The following is a 17,434-nucleotide window of genomic DNA, read 5'->3' on the forward strand; positions in this document are numbered from 1 at the left end:
TAGTTGGAGGGAGGGTGGAGAGAAGGTGGAATGGCTTAAGAGACATTCCTAAGTCTCAGTCCTAGAAAACTTCTTAAAATATTGATTCTTGGGTTCCACTCAAGTCTGTCTACCTGAATGGGACTGGAGAAGTATGGTGGGGTCAGGCCTACTTATCCTTGAACAGATCCACAGGTAATTCTGAGATGTCACCTTGATTGAGAAGCACTGCCCTTTTCTAGACAAAAAACAATGTCAAAATCTCCCCAGAACCCACCAGTTCTCACAGATTCCTACCTGAACCAACTTGGTCATTGAGATTTTCCTGAGTTGCAGAGAAACTGGTTTAGACATTTGGGTGGGTTGTGGAGTAAGCTTCTAAAAAGCCTCAGGGGAAGGATTGTATCTTTGAGGCTAAAGAGGGCGGGCCCAGCCCCACTTCCTCTGTCTCCTCATCTGGGCTTCCTGTCATCACAGTGTGATCACATTTATTCCCCCTTCACTTCTCCTTTTACACAAATAGCCCCAACTTCCGTGTTACCAGCCTTGTCTCGGCGCCCCATTGATAATCACCAATTTTGCCTAAAGGACTGAGGAAAAGAGCCTGCAAAAGGTAAGATTGGTGATATTTTAACCTTGTTTGAGAGCAGAGACCTGAACCATATTATGTGGGCTAGGGTATCTTCTTAGGAGTCTCTATATACCTCTCTAGTAACTACAATTTCCTGAAACTTTTGCAAATATTTACTGCAGGTAGTAAAATTATGAACAAGATTCTAGTGACCCTCAAAAGGCAATCAGGCTGGAAGGAGTTTCAATTAACTGGATTCCCATTATCTGATATCTCTTTGGGTCAGGGCATTTATGTGCTTAAATTGCTTCAGAACTTGAATTTGGGTCTGGTCATTTCTGTTGACCAGAGCCATCTGTCCAAGATGAAGCTGGGGAGATTTCCTACATGTGCTGATCTTCAGAAGATTTGTCTTGTGATTTTAAAGTGAGCAGAGAACCAACAGTCATAGTTATTTTAAAAGGTAGCTGGGAGATGCAGATCTTCTTCATCTGAGAAATTCTCAGAAGTAAAGTTAGTGACTCCCACTGTGATTCCTCAGAGACACTAAACAGAAGGACTGATATAAATCACAATACCCAACTCAGAGTCAAGGACACAGGACATGCTCAGAACCTGTATTTCGAGAAGTAAAAGCTAGACACCACTAAGAGATGCTTAGATTTGTTGTTTTTAAAGGGCAGGAAGACCACTGTGATCCTCAGGTTTCCCCCAAATAAAAGTATCCTTAGTATTCAAAACAAGAATATTGATAAATATAATATGATGTGCACCAACTTTGCATGACTTGCAAAACAAACTTGATATTGCAATGATTTCTAATTCAGGCCCCATAACTAATAACTGAGGTCTTACGGACTCAGAAAGTGATAGCTAAGCTTTGGTCCTGGCTTTCTGTAACCACTATAGTCACTGGGGGTAAGGTTACCACAGGGAACTCTAGATGAAAGCTTTCTCCTTCCAATATTTGCAAGGATCTTACTGGGAATGGAGAGGAAAGTCCCCTAGAACCACACTCACCCACCTAACAATGAGGCATGGGAATGGGGAAAAGGGCTGTAGATTCCCAAAGCACCTCAGGGACTATTGCACTTTGAATTTAAAAAATAATCAGATGTTAAGTAGCTCCTAGGGCCAGGCACTGTGCCTGGGAGGAAGGGGCAAAGTAGAAGGAAGATATTTGTCCAAAAAACAATCTTGCCCTTAAGGAACTCCCTTGGGAGATAAGAAATATCAGATATTTATGCAAGGGCTTTGGAAGAGAACTGAACAAAAGCAGAATCTTAGCTGCTGGCTAAACAAAGAAGTTTTGCTTTCTCAATCTCTACCAGAATCTGCACTATTTTGAAATTGTGGTTGAATTAGAGCAGAGGTTGAACTGAAACATGATTTCCTGTGATGTTTCCTGTGTAGGCCAGTTAGAGTATTTAACCTTTAAATGAAAGGATTGGACACCTTTATGCCAGCAAGGAATGATTCAAAGCCCAGCCTTTTTTACATCTACTACTATCTAAGTGACCTTGCATTTGGTAATTGACAAGAGACACACACTGGAAACCTCAAACTCTGTTGGTCTTTAGTTTCTTATGTCCTCAGGTTGACTTCTGACCGTGCAGAGGGCTTCAGACTAGGACCTGAGGTCTGTTTAAACTTCCTCACTCCTACTTTGCAACATGCCAGCAGCTAGGCATATGCTAAACACTGGAGACCCAAGGATAACTGATGTGGTTATCAATTTCAAAGCATTTGTAGAGTAACATGAAGGACAGACACAGCAATACAAAATTATGACACAATGTGAACTTTTCTATAATGGAGCAAGTGTGTGCACAAAATGTAGGAGTTCAGGAGTGTGCCAAAGACTCCCTGGGAGAGGTGACTGCTTGGGTTCATTTTCAGGGAAGGATGAGTTTGCTATGGAGACTGGGGGTAATGGCATTTCAGACAAGACACAGTATATGCAAACTCAAAGAAATGTGAACACCCAGGCATGCTAGAGATGAGAGTAAGAAAATGAGATTGGACTATAACAAACCATGGTTGCAGGACCACAGGAAGTAGGAAATTTCTCCTACTTGGTTCTAGAACCCCAACACCTGAAAGTGGAAGGCAAGATCTCTAACCAGGAGGGTCCCAAGCCCAGCCCTGGATGGAGCTATGCCTGAAACCTCCACTTGACAGGCTTGATGGAATGTGGCTTGAAATGAGGGTGAGAGATTTCTTCTTCTTCAACCTAGGTTTTCCCCCTAGATTTAAGTGAAAGGTGGAGCTTTTTGCAAGGTTACAGACATTCTCTTTCCCTCAGCTTCTGTTTCCGGAAATGCTGTGTTGATTTAGTCATGGTGGTTTGGTTTATGTTCCTGAAATAGTCAGCCTACAGTACTTCCTGTACCGAGTGAGCATCCAATGTGTGCAGATCACCATGGGCCTAGAGACTGGACACTTGCCTTCAGGAACCTCCAGGACCCAGCTGCCACTGCAGGTGCAGAGCACTGAATGTCTAATGCAGAGACATTAGACAGCTCTGCAGAGTGGGTCTCCAGGGTGGCTGCTGGGACAGAGGAGGAGAGGATTGCAACTGGTGCTTGGGTGGTCAGTTTGGGAAGGCCGTCTGGAAGTAGGCCTTCTGAAAGAGGAAGATAACATTTTTCCAAAGCCAGTGGGTGAGCCCTCAGGCCATCCATCTCTGTGTTGGGATATAGAGGCAATTCCTCTATTCATTTCCCATTTCACAGTAGAGTTCCTACCCAAGCAGTAGCAACAATACATCCTAGCTATGGCCAAAAGTTGTTCAGCCACAAGGATACATTTCCACAAACATTTAAAATAAATGCACTATATTCCAAGTGTTAGAATGTTGACACTTAAAGGGAACTTAGAGATTATTTAAGCTTAAATAAATTGTCCAACTCATAGTGGGAGCCCTGTTTTGCTATTATAACATTCCAATCTGTATATTTTTCAGGTCAGGTGACTTGTTCAAAGTCATAAAATTACTTAACTAGTTATCTAGAATGTTTCCTGAGTCTCTGTGAAATGTTCTTTTCTCCACACTACATTATACACCTTTTCTTATAGACTTCTTTTTAAATAGGCATCATTAAACTGTGTTATTTGTTCACATAAAGAAGTTTCCAGTGCTTTTTAACATAGGTAGACATGAAAATACAACTTAACTATAAATCCAGATGATCTGAAATCAATATGCTAACAAATCAAGTATTTAATATCTATTTAATTTGTCAAACTTTTGTTTGACATTTTATATTTCAGGAGAACTAAAGAATAAAGGTGAGAAATGATTTCAATAACTCACATCTTTTAAAATTTATTCAAGTAAATTTGAACTCATGGCTTAATATTTACTCTATATTATGAACAAATAGAGGCCTTAAAGAATTATCCCATGGTTTATTCTTCTAAACATAGTTATTGTAGAATCACAGTATTTATACCATGAGGGACTTAAATCGTAATGATTTCAAGATAGGTATCCTTCAGATCATTTACTTATGTTCAACTTTTTTTTTTTTTTACTTTTTATTTTGACAAAAATTTGTACTTACAGAAAAGTTACAAAAACAATACCAAGAATTTCTGAACCCCCTTCATTCAGATTTCTCAAATATTAACGTTTTATCACATTTTCTTTATCCTTCTCCAGCTTTCTCATTTGAGAGTAATTGCTGACATGATATCTTTTCCCCTTAAGTGTTTTAGTGTGTATTTTCTACAAACGAAAACATCCTCTTATATATCCACTTTACAATATCAAAATCAAGATTTTAACACTGATAAAATACTATTACCACTCTATAGATTTTATTCAGATTCCACCAATTGCCTACTAATATATTTTACAGCAAAGGGAAATCTCTGATCATACATTGTTTTACACCATCGTCTCTCTAGTCTCCTATCTGGAACGGTTCCTGAGTCTTTCTTTGTGTTTCATGATGCTGATATTCTTGAAGAGTACAGGCAAGTATTTTCTAGACTGTCTCTCCATTTTGGTATTTCTGATGTTTCCTTGTGACTAGATTCAGGCTATTCCAACTTTTGTTAGGAATATCACAGAAACGGCTTTCATTATCCCACAGAGAGCCTTGTCCACCATGGGCATAGCTTGCCTGAACACACCATGGACAGGTCTCTAGGACAGGGACCCTCCACAGCAAAATTCTACATATTTTATGCTAAGGAAAGAGAACCACTAGTCCACTGACTCTGGAACAATGGTAACTGTTTTATGTAACTGTTCCTGATTTACAGAGAGCCCTTGTTATATAAGTCCCTGTCTCAGCTCAGCTGCTAGGAGCATCTATGATTTTTCTGTTGAGTGATGATCTTCCTAAGCTCCCAAATGGAGGAAAATGAGACCCCCAAGATAATCTGGATTTGTTTTTCCTCATTTCTTCTCTTCTCTTTGCTTCTTGCTTCTTTCTCTCTTTTATAAATCACCAATTCCTCTCCTTTGAGGACAGCCTTGAAAGGAAATTTTCACCTGAACACAATTTCAGGGAAGAATAAGATGACAGACACATTCCTTTGACAAAGTGATGGAGAGGTGAGAGGAAACTAATACATGAAAGTTGATGGTTTGATTTGGTTTAATTTTAGTATCACCCTTTCCCCTGTAACTTATTACTCCATGAATAGACAGAAATCTAAAACCCACATCCTACCTCAGCCACTGCTCACAGGGGTTCAGACTGAAAGATGGAAGGAGTCCTCCTGGAGGCTCATCACATTGCAGTGGGGGGAGTTGAGTTGGGAAGTGGGAGGTAAGAACTCAGAACCTGGGACAATGAAAGGAACGTAGGCTTGGGAGACTGAAAGACCTTGGCCTGTGCCCTGTCGTTGTTGATTATTAGCTGGGTGATCTTGTGCCAGTTACATAGGCTGTCTGAGTCTTGGACTTCCTGTTTGAAAAGTGGGGCTATTGACACCTAAGTTATGAGGTTGATATGAGGATTATAAATAAAATTTATTTATGAAGAGCTTGGCATTTTGCAGAGTTCAGTGAACTATATCATTTATCTAAATTTATTTTGTCAAGACAGCCATAATTTGGGAGCCCTCATGGAGAACAGATTTCCTTTCCTATTTAGAAAAAAACTTATGTTAATAATGGCCCCAATATTGTTCAGTGATGAATTAAAGACCTCCACAGACTCTGTGTAGGAATAAATGGGAAGCCAATACTTACCTTGCTGGATGTAAGAACATTACATGTTCTTCTATTTAAATTACCAAATAGATCTGTATATCAAGAAATGTCTGGAAAGATGTTCACCAAAAATGTTAATGGTGGTTATCTCTGGGATGTGGAGTTTCAGAAAATTTTATGTTTTCTTCTTTGTGCTCTCTTTATGGTTTAAATTTTTTCACAAGAACACACAAAACTTTTTTAAAAAGATATTTACAAAAAATGAAACAAGCAAAGGATTACTAAAAAGGTGTTCTGGCACCCAATGTATTTTATTCCTGAAAATCTAGCAGAAATTTCAGAGTCACCCTTAAGAATTGACTGTTAGGGAAGCTCTGAACTTGATCTTTTCCTCAGTTTTCACTGAACCAGGCACTCTGATACTGAACCATCCAGGAAATATTATCTCATTTAACTCTCAGAACAACCTATGAGGTATGCATTAATGTATCACCATTTTAAAGATGAGGAAATTGGAAAAGTTAGAGAGATTAAGGAAATTGCCTAGGGCCATACTTCTGGTATGTACCACTGCTAGAATTCAAAACTAAACTTGCCCGCATCCGTTACTAGTGTTTGTCAAACTGTGTTCCATGGAACACTATGTTCTCTGAGCTGTTAATAAGTAACCTGTAATATATGAATAGGTTTGTAGTTATATAAGTAGACTTTTCTCTTAGACACCCACAATGTACATTAGTACATATCAGTTTTCACAGAAGTCACTCATTAAAAAAACTGTTCATTATTTTATGTTTTATTTTTATTTAATCTCACTTCCAAAATTATTGACCATGGATACCTCTCATTCCCTATGGTTTTGTTTGGTTTTGTTTGTTTGTTTGAGGAATATTTATTAACATCTCATAAATCTAATAGTCCGTGTAACACCAAAGCTGTCTTGCTGTGGCTCCAAATCTAAAATTGGATCAGATAAGGCTGGAGAGCAAGAATTGATAGTTTCTTGAAACTTCTGTCCAACTTTAGCCACTTCTAAGCTTGATTACCTTCAACACTGTATTAGATGACCCGCATATGGGTTAAAGAAAAGAAAGAGATTGAACTAGAAATCCATGAGACAGCTTATCAGCCTGAGCTCTTTGCTTGGAGGAAAATTAGTAAAGGGTGAACTTCCTCCCTGGCCTCCACGTTGGGTGTGGGAGGTGCTGCAATTAACTGCAGTTCAGTCACAGAGGTTTCCTGGAAACTGACGTCAGGGGCTTTCTTCACAGGGCCACATTAGTCACAGATTTTGACTGCAGAGGGGTGTCAGTTTTTCCAGTGGGGTTGGAAGGGGTGGAGACTCAATAACTGACCAGCTACAGTGAAGAAAGGAAAGGGGAATTCTCTCTTGATTTATGTAAAAACTGGGTTCATTGTTGCATATGGTAAAAGTAGTAATGATCTTCACAAAATGGGCGGCTTTTCTCCTTCCGTTTGGTGCAAGTCTAAGTGGAAAATCAGGAAGGAGAAAGAGGTTCTTTTTCCTGTCTGTGAAGGAAAGAATCAGTGGGGATATCCACAGGTTTGTGGGCACCTCATTAGTTGGTGCTCTGTGGACAATTAGATTACAGGGTCCTGAAGCAGCTGTCACAGGATCTGAAGATATTGGACATGAGATGACTCTAGGAGGCATCTGGCCCAGTCTTCTTCTGGGTCAGTTATTTTCAATGTCTAAAAGATTAGATTAATGGCACAATAAATCTCAAGCCCAAAGCTCCTCACTTTGCAGTGTCATGTTTATTCCACTACACAAGATAATTTAGAGTTAATGAGCAAAGTTCCAGTCATTTGTTCATTCAACCATCTTACTTTTTTAGTGTAATTAGGTACTGTGTTAGGCCTCGAGGATTCAAAGATGAATCCCTCAAGAAGATGACAGTCTAGTGAGCCTAGACTCAGGATGATTAGTAGCTAACCTAATTAAGGGGCCACAGGGAAAGAAAGGGGCAAATTCCAGCAAAGGACTGCTGAGCAAAGGTAAGGAAGGAAGAATGGAGAAAAGTATTCAATGTTACTTGCTAGATTTTAAAGTATAAGACCAAGAACGTTGCTATGAATTTGGAGAGATGGACAGGAGGAAATTAGGAAGAACCTTTTAACATATGTATACATGCATAAAACCTAACTACAAACACTGTAAATTAACAATACAATAAATAAATAAATAAATAAATAAATAAATAAAGTTGTAAATTTTCCTCTAAAAAAAAAAAACTGAAGAGGAACAGTCAGCTCTACCCACCACCAGTACTTCCCATCAGGAAACCTACACAAGCCTCTTAGATAGACTCATCTACCAGAGGGAAGACACAGAAGGAAGAATAACTACAATCCTGCAGCCTGTGAGACAAAAACCACATTCAGAGAAAGATAGACAAGATGAAAAGGCAGAGGCCTCTATACCAGATGAAGGAACAAGATAAAACCCCAGAAAAACAACCAAATGAAGCAGAGATAGGCAACCTTCCAGAAAAAGAATTCAGAATAATGATAGTTAAGATGATCCAGGACCTCGGAAAAAGAATGGAGGCAAAGATCGAGAAGCTGCAAGAAATGTTTAACAAAGACATAGAAGAATTAAAGAACAAACAAACAGAGATGAATAATAAAATAACTGAAATGAAAACTACACTAGAAGGAATCAATAGCAGAATAACTGAGGCAGAAGAATGGATAAGGGACCTGGAAGACAGAATGGTGGAATTCACTGCTGAGAAACAGAATAAAGAAAAAAGAATGAAAAGAAATGAAGACAGCATAAGAGACCTCTGGGACAGCATTAAATGCAACAACATTTGCATTATAGGGGCCCCAGAAGGAGAAGAGAGAGAGAAATGATCAGAGAAAACATTTGCAGAGATTATAGTCATAAACTTCCCTAACATAGGAAAGGAAATAGCCACCCAAGTCCAGGAGGCGCAGCAAGTCCAATACAGGATAAACCCAAGCAAAAACACGCTGACACACATAGTAATCAACTTGGCAAAAATTAAAAACAAAGAAAAATGATTGAAAGCAGCAAGAGATAAATGACAAATAACATACAAGGGAACTCCCATAAGGTTAACAGCTTATTTCTCAGCAGAAACTCTACAAGCCAGAAGGGAGTGACATGATATACTTAAAGTGATGAAAGGGAAAAACCTACAACCAAGATTACTCTACCTGGCAAGGATCTCATTCAGATTCGATGGAGAAATCAAAAGCTTTACAGAAAAGCAACAGCTAAGAGAATTCAGCACCACCAAACCAGCTCTACAACAAATGCTAAAGGAACTTCTGTAAGTGGGAAACACAAGAGAAGAAAAGGAACTACAAAAACAAACCCAAAACAATTAAGCAAATGGTCATAGGAACATACATATCGATAATTACCTTAAACGTGAATGGATTAAATGCTCCAACCAAAAGACACAGGCTTGCTGAATGGATACAAAAACAAGACCCACATATATGCTGTCTACAAGAGACCCACTTCAGACCTAGGGACACATACAAACTGAAAGTGAGGGGATGGAAAAAGATATTCCATGCAAACGGAAATCAAAAGAGAGCTGGAGTAGCAATACTCATATCAGATAAAATAGACTTTAAAATAATGAATGTTACAAGAGACAAGGAAGGACACTACATATTGATCAAGGGATCAATCCAAGAAGAAGATATAGCAATTATAAATATATATGCACCCAACATAGGAGCACCTCAATACATAAGACAACTGTTAACAACTGTTAGAGGAAATCGACAGTAACACAATAATAGTGGGGGACTTTAACACCTCACTTACACCAATGGACAGATCATCCAAAATGAAAATAAATAAGGAAACAGAAGCTTTAAATGACACAATAGACCAGATAGATTTAATTGATATTTATAGGACATTCCATCCAAAAACAGCAGATTACACTTTCTTCTCAAGTGTGCACGGAATATTCTCCAGGATAGATCACATCTTGGGTCACAAATCCAGCCTCAGTAAATTTAAGAAAATAGAAATCATATCAAGCGTCTTTTCTGACCACAATGCTATGAAATTGGAAATGAATTACAGGGGAAAAAAACATAAAAAACACAAACAAATGGATGCTAAAAACTCTGTTACTAAATAACCAGGATATCACTGAAGAAATCAAAGAGGAAGTCAAAAAATACCTAGAGACAAATGACAATGAAAACATGACAATCCAAAACTTATGGGATGCAGTAAAAGCAGTTCTAAGAGGGAAGTTTATAGCTGTACAAACCTAACTCAAGGAAAAAGAAAAATCTCAAACAAACAGTCCAACCTTACACCTAAAGGAACCAGAGAAAGAAGAAAAAACAAAACCCAAAGTTAGCAGAAGGAAAGAAATCATAAAGATCAAAGCAGAAATAAATGAAATAGAAACAAAGAAAACAATAGCAAAGATCAATAAAACTAAAAGGTGGTTCTTTGAAAAGATAAACAAAATTGATAAACCATTAGCAAGACTCATCAAGAAAAAGAGGGAGAGGACTCAAATCAATAAAATCAGAAATGAAAAAGGAGAAGTTACAACAAACACTGGAGAAATACAAAGCATCCTAAGAGACTACTACGAGCAAATCTATGCCAATAAAATGGACAACCTGGAAGAAATGGACAAATTCTTAGAAAGTTATAACCTTCCAAGACTGAACCACGAAGAAAGAGAAAATATGAACAGACCAATCACAAGTAATGAAATTGAAACTGTGATTAAAAATCTTCCAACAAACAAAAGTCCAGGACAAGATGGCTTCACAGGTGAATTCTATCAAACATATAGAGAAGAGCTAACATCCATCCTTCTCAAACTCTTCCAAAAAATTGCAGAGGAAGGCACACTCCCAAACTCATTCTATGAGGCCACCATCACCCTGATACCAAAACCAGACAAAGATACTACAAAAAAGAAATTTACAGACCAATATCAGTGATAAATATAGATGCAAAAATCCTCAACAAAATAATAGCAAGCAGAATCCAACAACACATTAAAAGGATGATACATCATGATCAAGTGGGATTTATCCCAGGGATGCAAGGATTCTTCAATATACACAAATCAATCAATGTGATACATCATATTAACAAATTGAAGAATAAAAATCATATGATCATCTCAATAGATGCATAAAAAGCTTTTGACAAAATTCAACACCCATTTATGATAAAAACTCCAGAAAGTGGGCATAGAGGGAACCTACCTTAACATAATAAAGGTCACATATGACAAACCCACAGCAAACACCATTCTGAATGGTGAAAAACTGAAAGCATTTCTTCTAAGATCAGGAAATAGACAAGGATGTCCACTCTCACCACTATTATTCAACATAGTTTTGGAAGTCCTAGCCATGGCAATCAGAGAAGAAAAGGAAATAAAAGGAATACAAATTGGAAAAGAAGAAGTAAAACTGTTACTGTTTGCAGATGACATGATAGTATACATATAGAATCCTAACGATGCCACCAGAAAACTACTAGAGGTAATCAATGAATTTGGTAAAGTTGCAGGATACAAAATTAATGCACAGAAGTCTCTTGCATTCCTATACACAAATGCTGACAAATCTAAAAGGGAAATTAAGGAAACACTTCCATTTACCATTGTGACAAAAAGAATAAAATATCTAGGAATAAACCTTCCTAGGGAGAAAAAAGACCTGTATGCAGAAAACTATAAGACATTGATGAAAGAAATTAAAGTTGATACCAACAGATGGAGAGATATACCATGTTCTTGGATTGGAAGAATCAATATTGTGAAAATGACTATACTACCCAAAGCAATCTACAGATTCAATGCAATCCCTATCAAATTACCAATGGCATTTTTTATGGAACTAGAACAAAAAATCTTAAAATGTGTATGGAGACAAAAAAGACTCTGAATAGCCAAAGCAGTCTTGAGGGAAAAAAACAGAGCTGGAGGAATCAGACTCCCTGACTTCAGACTATACTACAAAGCTACAGTAATCAATACAATATGGTACTGGCACAAAAACAGAAATATAGATCAATGGAACAAGATAGAAAGCCTAGATTTAAACCCACGCACCTATGGTCAACTAATCTATGACAAAGGAAAAGATAGACAATGGAGAAAAAAGTCTCTTCAACAAGAGGTGCTGGGAAAACTGGGCAGCTACATGTAAAAGAATGAAGTTAGAACACTCCCTAACACCATACACAAAAATAAACTCAAAATGGATTAGAAACCTAAATGTAAGACCGGACACTATAAAACCCTTAGAGAAAAACATAGGAAGAACACTCTGACATAAATCACAGCAAGATCTTTTTTGATCCAGCTCTTACAGTAATGGAAATAAAAACAAAACTAAACAAATGGGACCTAATGAAACTTAAAAGCTTTCGCACAGCAAAGGAAACCACAAACAAGATGAGAAGACAACCGTCAGAATGGGAGAAAATATTTGCAAATGAATCAATGGAAAAAGGATTAATTTCCAAAATATATAACCAGCTCATGCAGCTCAATATTAAAAAAACAAACAACCCAATCCAAAAATGGGCAGAAGACCTAAATAGACATTTCTCCAAAGAAGACATACAGATGGCCAAGAAGCACATGAAAATCTGCTCAACATCACTAATTATTAGAGAAATGCAAATCAAAATTACAATGAGGTATCACCTCACACCAGTTAGAATTGGCTTCATCAGAAAATCTACAACCAACAAATGCTGGAGAGGGTGTGGAGAAAAGGGAACCCTCATGCACTGTTGGTGGGAATGTGAATTGATACAGCCACTATGGAGAACAGTATGGAGGTTCCTTAAACAACTAAAAATAGAATTACCATATGATCCAGCAATCCCACTACTGGGCATATACCCAGAGAAAACCACAATTCAAAAAGACGCATGCACCCCAATGTTCACTGCAGCACTATTTAAATAGCCAGGTTGGAAGCAACCTAAATGCCCATCGACAGACTAATGGGTAAAGAAATGTGGTACATATATCCAATGGAATATTACTCAGCCATAAAAGTGAACAAAATTGGGTCATTTGTTGAGACATGGATGGATCTAGAGACTGTCATACAGAGTGAAGTAAGTCAGAAAGAGAAAAACAAATATTGTATATTAATGCATATATGTGGAACCTAGAAAAAATGGTACAGATGAACCAGTTTTCAGGGCAGAAATTGAGACACAGATATAGAGAACAAACAGATGGACACCAAGGGGGAAAGCCACGGGTGGGTGGGTGTGGTGGTGTGATGAATTGGGTGATTGGGATTGACATGTATACACTGATGTGTATAAAATTGATCACTAATAAGAACCTGCTGTATAAAAAGATAAAATTCAAAAATTAAAAGAAGGATGCTAAGTTGTGACAGCAATAGGAAAAGAATACCAACCGCATGCAGTAGCTACCTAAAAAAATAAAATAAAATAACCGTCACTACAGTCAAAGTAACAAACATATTCATCACTCACAAAATATTATTCATGGTCTTTTGTGATCTCTTCTTCCTGTCCTTCCCTGCTCCCCCTCTATTTACCCCATGCCATACTCCTCTACCCCAGTCTCCAGGCAATCATCCATCTGCTTTCTGTTGCTATAGTTTTAATTTTCTAAAATGTTATATAACTGTAATCACACATTAGGTACTCCTGTTTTGTTTCGCTTCTTTCACTCACCTTAATCATTTGGAGATTCATCTATGCTCTAGAGTGTACCAACAGTTCATTCCTTTTTATTCCTGAGTAGTATACCATTATATAATTATACCACTGTTTATTTATCCATTCACCTGTTGTTAGAGCTCTAGGTTCTAAATTAGCTTCCTGGACCTAATTCCAACATATGTGTGTGAGGCGGCTTCCCCATACTAACAAGCAATTCTTGGAGACAAGCAGAGTGTCCAAGAATTCAACTCAATTCTGACACTGTCTACCCAGAGATAGAATCATATTCCATGAGTAAAGGGCTCAGTCCCACAAGCCTTCCTTCCATTTAAGATACCAGTCCCAAGCCCAGGTTGTAACCTGTGCTTCTGACCTCCTTCCTATAAGTCAGAGGTTCCCATAACTTCTTTTTGGAATCTGGATAGAAGCCCTTTATCTCATATGTGATTTGGAAATATTTTCTCCTCATCTGTGGCTTGTCTTTTCTTTCTCTTAACAGTATCTTTTGAAGAGCAGAATTTTTTTAAAATTTTAAAGAAATCTAATTTGTCAGTTCTTTTATGGATTGTGCTTTTAGTGCCTTATCAGAGAATTCTTTGCCTATCGAGGTTGCAAATATTTTCTCCTATATTTTCTTCTGTAGTATTATAGTTGTAGGTTTTATATTTAGGTCTATGACCTATTTTTTACTTAATTTTTGAGATATATGTATCCAAATTCATTTTCTTGCATATTTGCAATATCCAATTTTTCCAGTATCATGTTGAAAAAAATATCCTTTCTCTGTTGTATTAACTTTTTATCTTTGTTGCAAGTCAATTGTTCATATATGTCTAGTTCTCTATTCTGTTCCATTAATCTATTTGTTTATTTTCATGCCAATACGGTGCCTTCTTTATTGTTGTAACTTCATAGAAAGTAGCAAAATCAGGTAGTGCTTGTCCTCCACCTTTGTTCTTTATCAAATTTGTTTTTGCTATTCTAAGACCTTTGCATTCCCAAGTGAATTTTAGAATCAATATTCAAATGTCTACAAAGAAGTCTGCTGTGACATTGATTGCAATTACAATGAATCTATCGATAAATTTGGGAAGAATTGACATTTTAACAGCACTGTCTCTTAGCCCATGTACATGGTATATCTCTCCATTTATTTATATCTTTTTCAATTTCTCTCAGCAATGTTTTTTTGTTTATTTATGTTTGTTTTTTAGTTTTCAGTGTGTAGGTGTTTCACATCTTTTGTAAGATTAATTCTTAAATATTTCATAGTTTGATGCTATTGTAAATATATTTTTTAAAAATTGAGTTCTGAATATTTGTTGCTAATATGCAGAAGAACTATGGATTTTCTTTCTTTATTTAAGTACAGTTGATTTATAGTATTGTGTTATTTCAGGTGTACAGCATAGTGATTCAGTATTTTTGCAGATTATACTCATTATAGGTTATTACAAGATGATGCATATAATTCCCTGTGCTATGCAGTATATCCTTGCTGCTTATGTATTTTATATATAGTAATTTGTATCTGTTATCCCATACCTTTAATTTGTTCCTCCATCTTCCCTCTCCCATTTGGTAAACACAAGTTTATTTTCTATATCTATGAATCTGTTTCTGTTCTGCATATTCATTTATTTTTATTATATTTTAGATTCCACATGTAAGTGATATCATATAGTATTTGACTTTCTCTGACTTATTTAACTATGCACAATATTCTCTAGGTCCATCCACATTGTTGCAAATGGCAGTATTTCATTCTTTTTTATGGCTAATATATATATTTTTATATATATTTCTTTATTCAATTCAATATCTTCTTTATTCAATTGTCTGTTGATAGGCACTTGGGTTGCTTCCATGTCTTGGCTATTTTCAATAGCCAATAGGCTATGAACTTTAGGGTGCAATTATCTTTTTGGATTAGAGTTTTTGGTTTTTCTCAGTATATAACCATGAGTAGAACTGCTAGATAATATGGTAGTTCTATTTTTAGTTTTTTGAGGAACCTTCATAGTTCCTTAGTGGTTGCACAAATTTACATTCCCACCAACAGTGTACAAGGATTCCCTTTTCTCCACATCCTCACCAACATTTGTTATTTGTAGACTTTTTGATGACAGCCATTCTGACAGATGTGAGGTGATACCTCACTGTGGTTTTGATTTGCATTTCTCTAATAATTAATGATGCTGAGTATCTTTTCATGTGCCTGTTAGCCATCTATCTGCATGTCTTCTTTGGAAAAATGTCCGTTCAAGTCTTCTGCCTGTTTTTGATTGGATTATCTGGTTTTTTGATATTGAGTTGTATGAGCTATTTATATATTTTGGATACTAACCCCTTGTTGGTTGCATAATTTGCAAATATTTTCTCCCATCCCATAGGTTGTTTTTTTATTTTGTTGATGGTTTCCTTTGCCGTGCAAAAACTTTAATTAGGTCTCATTTGTTTATCTTTGCTTTTATTTCTTTTGCCTTAGGAGACTGATGCAAGAAAATATTGCTATGATTTATGTTGAGAGTGTTTAGCCTATGTTCTCCTCTAGGAGTTTTATAGTTTCTGGTCTTACATTTAGGTATTTAAACCATTTTGCATTTATTTTTGTATATGGTGTGAGAGAATGTTCTAACCTCTCTGTTTTACATGTGGCTGTCCAGTTTTCCCAGCACAACTTTTTGAAGAGACTGTCTTTTCTCCATTGTGTATTCTTGCCTCTTTTGCCATAGATTAATTGATCATAGGTGCATAGATTTATTTCTGGGCTCTCTATTCAGTTCCATTGATCTATGTATCTGTTTTGGGGCTGATACCATGTTGTTTTGATTACTGTAACTTTGTATTGATCTTATGGATAAAATCTTATAGAAAAGCCCGCAAGAACTTTTTGGCCAACACAATAGTACATGTGAAGTCTGGGATGGTTATAATCCCAGTTTTGTTCTTTTTTCTCTGTACATTGACCAAGTATCTCCCAGACTAAGATATATCTATGGATAAATTATTTGTTTAACTAGAATTTTAATTAATTTAACTCTTAAGATGTAAAATTTACCAGTCCTTATCTCCAAATTTTTGAGATTCCTTACAATAGCCCTTTGCACAGGCAATATCAGGTAATGAAATAGATTTGAATATGTCAAGTCCCAAAGAACAGTACTAACTGCCATGGAAATACAAAGATTTTCAGCTGGATTGATGAAGGAGGTGACATTCAAATAAACACATTCAAATGAGTGTAGTCTTTTTGAGCAGCTAACTCTTGACTATGAGGCCTGGGAAATACTCAAATCCATCTAAATAAACATGGGTTCCATTTATTGAGTACTGGTCATACATCAATCTCTTTGGTAAGATGATTTAACCTTTACTTCTACCCTATAATGTATAAGTATTACCTCATTTTACACAGGGATAAATTGTAACTGGAAATGTTAAGTAGGTTTACAAATCTCACACACCTGTTCAGTGACATAGGTGAAAGTTGACTTCAACTTTGACTTCAAAGCCTATGTAATAAATCATTATACTTTTATTTTTTTACCTCTTAAGCATTTCCAAATAAAATTAAAATCTACCTTTATTTTAACTTGGTTAGAGTAATTATTAACAATTAAGAATAATTCTGAGGGTCAAGATAAGAAGGAAGGGAAAAGAGAAGGACAAAATAAAGAAATAGGAAAATGGTATGAGATAGATATAAGTATTTGACCTTTTTAACAGAGAAGATTACTCTATTATGTAACATAAGTAGCTCATCAGGCTTATTTATAGCCTGAATGAACTATCACTTAAGACCATCTGATTTCTGGGTATCTTGACACTGCAATGAGGGTATGATGGATTATAAAAGCAATCTATGCACTAGAAAAAGCATAGTTCTAATGGGAGAAAAAACAAAAATTGACTTTATTGCTTTGTATATCAGTCTTATGTGCAGTTTTAAAATATGAGTCACTATACAGAAACTCATTACTTCTGAGAGAAAATT

At 36.5% G+C, this 17,434-nt stretch overlaps 1 protein-coding gene across 2 annotated transcripts in view; it reads left to right on the forward strand.

Annotated features, from left to right (window-relative positions):
* Positions 1 to 390: 390 nt before the first annotated feature.
* The window catches only part of CD53 (CD53 molecule), a 32,327-nt gene continuing 15,283 nt past the window's right edge, over positions 391 to 17,434 (forward strand). The window contains exon 1 of one of the 2 annotated variants that reach the window (XM_027096232.1): positions 391 to 592. Coding sequence is in view for 1 of the 2 variants with exons in the window: in XM_027096231.1 (XP_026952032.1) it covers positions 4,504 to 4,531 (28 nt within the window). In the remaining variant the exon portion in view is untranslated. Of the gene's footprint in view, positions 593 to 4,479; positions 4,532 to 17,434 lie in introns of those variants that run through there. The other variant, XM_027096231.1, reaches the window with a different exon arrangement.

The sequence above is a fragment of the Aethalodelphis obliquidens genome, unplaced genomic scaffold (genome assembly GCF_003676395.1).
Source record: "Aethalodelphis obliquidens isolate GAN/ISIS:26980383/991018 unplaced genomic scaffold, ASM367639v1 scaffold100, whole genome shotgun sequence".
NCBI classification, from domain to species: Eukaryota; Metazoa; Chordata; class Mammalia; order Artiodactyla; family Delphinidae; genus Aethalodelphis; species Aethalodelphis obliquidens.